The sequence below is a fragment of the Emiliania huxleyi genome (genome assembly GCF_000372725.1).
Source record: "Emiliania huxleyi CCMP1516 chromosome Unknown EMIHUscaffold_1227, whole genome shotgun sequence".
Lineage (NCBI taxonomy): Eukaryota > Haptophyta > Isochrysidales > Noelaerhabdaceae > Emiliania > Emiliania huxleyi.
The window spans coordinates 1-1,675 of NW_005201363.1; the positions used below are offsets into that span (position 1 = coordinate 1).

Sequence of the window (1,675 nt, forward strand, 5' to 3'; positions counted from 1 at the left end):
CGCGTCGAAAAAATGCGGGTTATCTTCGCTCTCTTTTACCGGTCATGGAAATGCATTTCAGCGCCGCGCGGCACCGACAGACCGGTAAGACCGCGTGCGTGTGGCACTCTAACGGCATGCGCGACCAAACCCCTAACGTACGCCAGAGCTCGCCCAGCTGCTCACGGCCTGCGCGCGTCGTCCTGCGCGGCGACGCCGAGCGCGGCGACCGTCTCTTCGAGCGACCAGCGCATGCCGGTGTTGTTGGACATCGCGTTGACGAGGACAGCCTCGCCGGAGGGAGGCGCCTACGAGGAAATGAAGAGCCGCGCCAATGAAGGCGAATGGCCGGCGGGGACAGCCTCGCCGGCCGAGGGCGCCGGAGCGCGCAGCGCCGCCTCGAAATACGACAAGAAATCGCGGTTCGACAGCCACATGCCCGTGAACCAATCGCCGTCCACGTCCTCCGCTTCGGCGGCGGCCGCCTCGCCGCCGACGCCCTGTGTCTGGAACCTACGCGGCAAAACGAACCTCAGGGCAAATGGCACTGGGCAGTGTATCCAGAGCACGCGTGCATACGAAAGAGGCGAATGCAGTGAACACGGCTGAATACGGCTGAACACGACTGGAGACGTGTCCTCTCGAGCGCTCGTTGGGGTACACGTATTCTGCTTCTGGGATCTTAACGGAGTCGCTTAGCCGGCTCCGGTGGTTTGCCTGTGTTAGTGCTAGCACGCGCCACTCCGCACCTGTGTCGAGCCTGTCTGCTGTGTGCTTTTGCTGAATTCTAGGATCGGGAACTCGGGCGGCACTCCGGCGGCGGACAGCGTGGCTGGCAGATTCTCGCCGGGCTGGCACCAGCCTAATAGAATCATTGTCAATAATCATGGAAGGATGCAATCCTCTCGGGACGGGAATACGTCATGGGATCGCCACAATCAGGGCGGCAGTGCGGTCTCGTGCCGTGTACTCGGTGCAACGCGCGAATTCGAGGGGCCGCGAATCAATGAACAGCGGGATCCATCTGCACACGGCGGAATCCGTGTCCTCTCGAGCGCTGGTTGGAAACGGTTGGAACACGGCTGGAAGCGCTGGGTGGAACAAAGACTCCGCTTCTGGGGGCACACACCGATCCGCAGCATGTAGTAGGACGGGCCGGGCAGCAGGCCGCGCCGCGTTGCCGCAAGCGACTTGCAGAGCTGCTCGCCTAAAAGGAAAGGCCGCGCTAAAACAGAACCCCGACGACAAAAGTACACCGCGACGTGCATAGCTGTTCGCCCGTGAGCTTGGCGACCGCGTAGGCGACCGCGTCCCCGGACGCAGCGAGGTGCGCCTACAAAAGAGACACCGCGGCTAAACAAGAAACAGGCGACCGCGTCCCCCGACGCCGCGAGGACCGGGTCGCGCAGCGGCGTGCCGCAGGCGGGCGGGTCGGCTGGGCGGACGAGGCCGTGAGAGCGCTTCTCCTTGTACCCGCCCATGACGTGGTTCGACGACGCGAGCACCACGCGCCGCACGCCTGCGCGCTCCGCGAGCAGCAGCACGTTGAAGGTGTGCAGCATCGAGGCGGCGCTCTCCTCCCAGCTCGCGTTCGGGTAGGGGTTGACGGCGGAGAAGTGGACGACGGCGTCCGCGCCGCGCAGCGCAGCCGCCCACGCGCCGCCGCCGTCGGCGAGGTCGCCCAGCACGCAGGTCG

The 1,675-nt window shown here is 65.0% G+C and overlaps 1 protein-coding gene across 1 annotated transcript; it reads right to left on the minus strand.

Moving 5' to 3' along the window:
• Positions 1-161: 161 nt before the first annotated feature.
• Positions 162-1,541, minus strand: EMIHUDRAFT_252003 (hypothetical protein; the record flags this gene model as incomplete). Its single annotated transcript, XM_005790091.1, has 6 exons — positions 162-269; positions 339-479; positions 643-696; positions 792-841; positions 1,109-1,186; positions 1,328-1,541. The coding sequence occupies 6 exons, from the start codon at positions 1,539-1,541 to the stop codon at positions 162-164; spliced, it is 645 nt and encodes a 214-aa protein (XP_005790148.1).
• Positions 1,542-1,675: the final 134 nt, after the last annotated feature.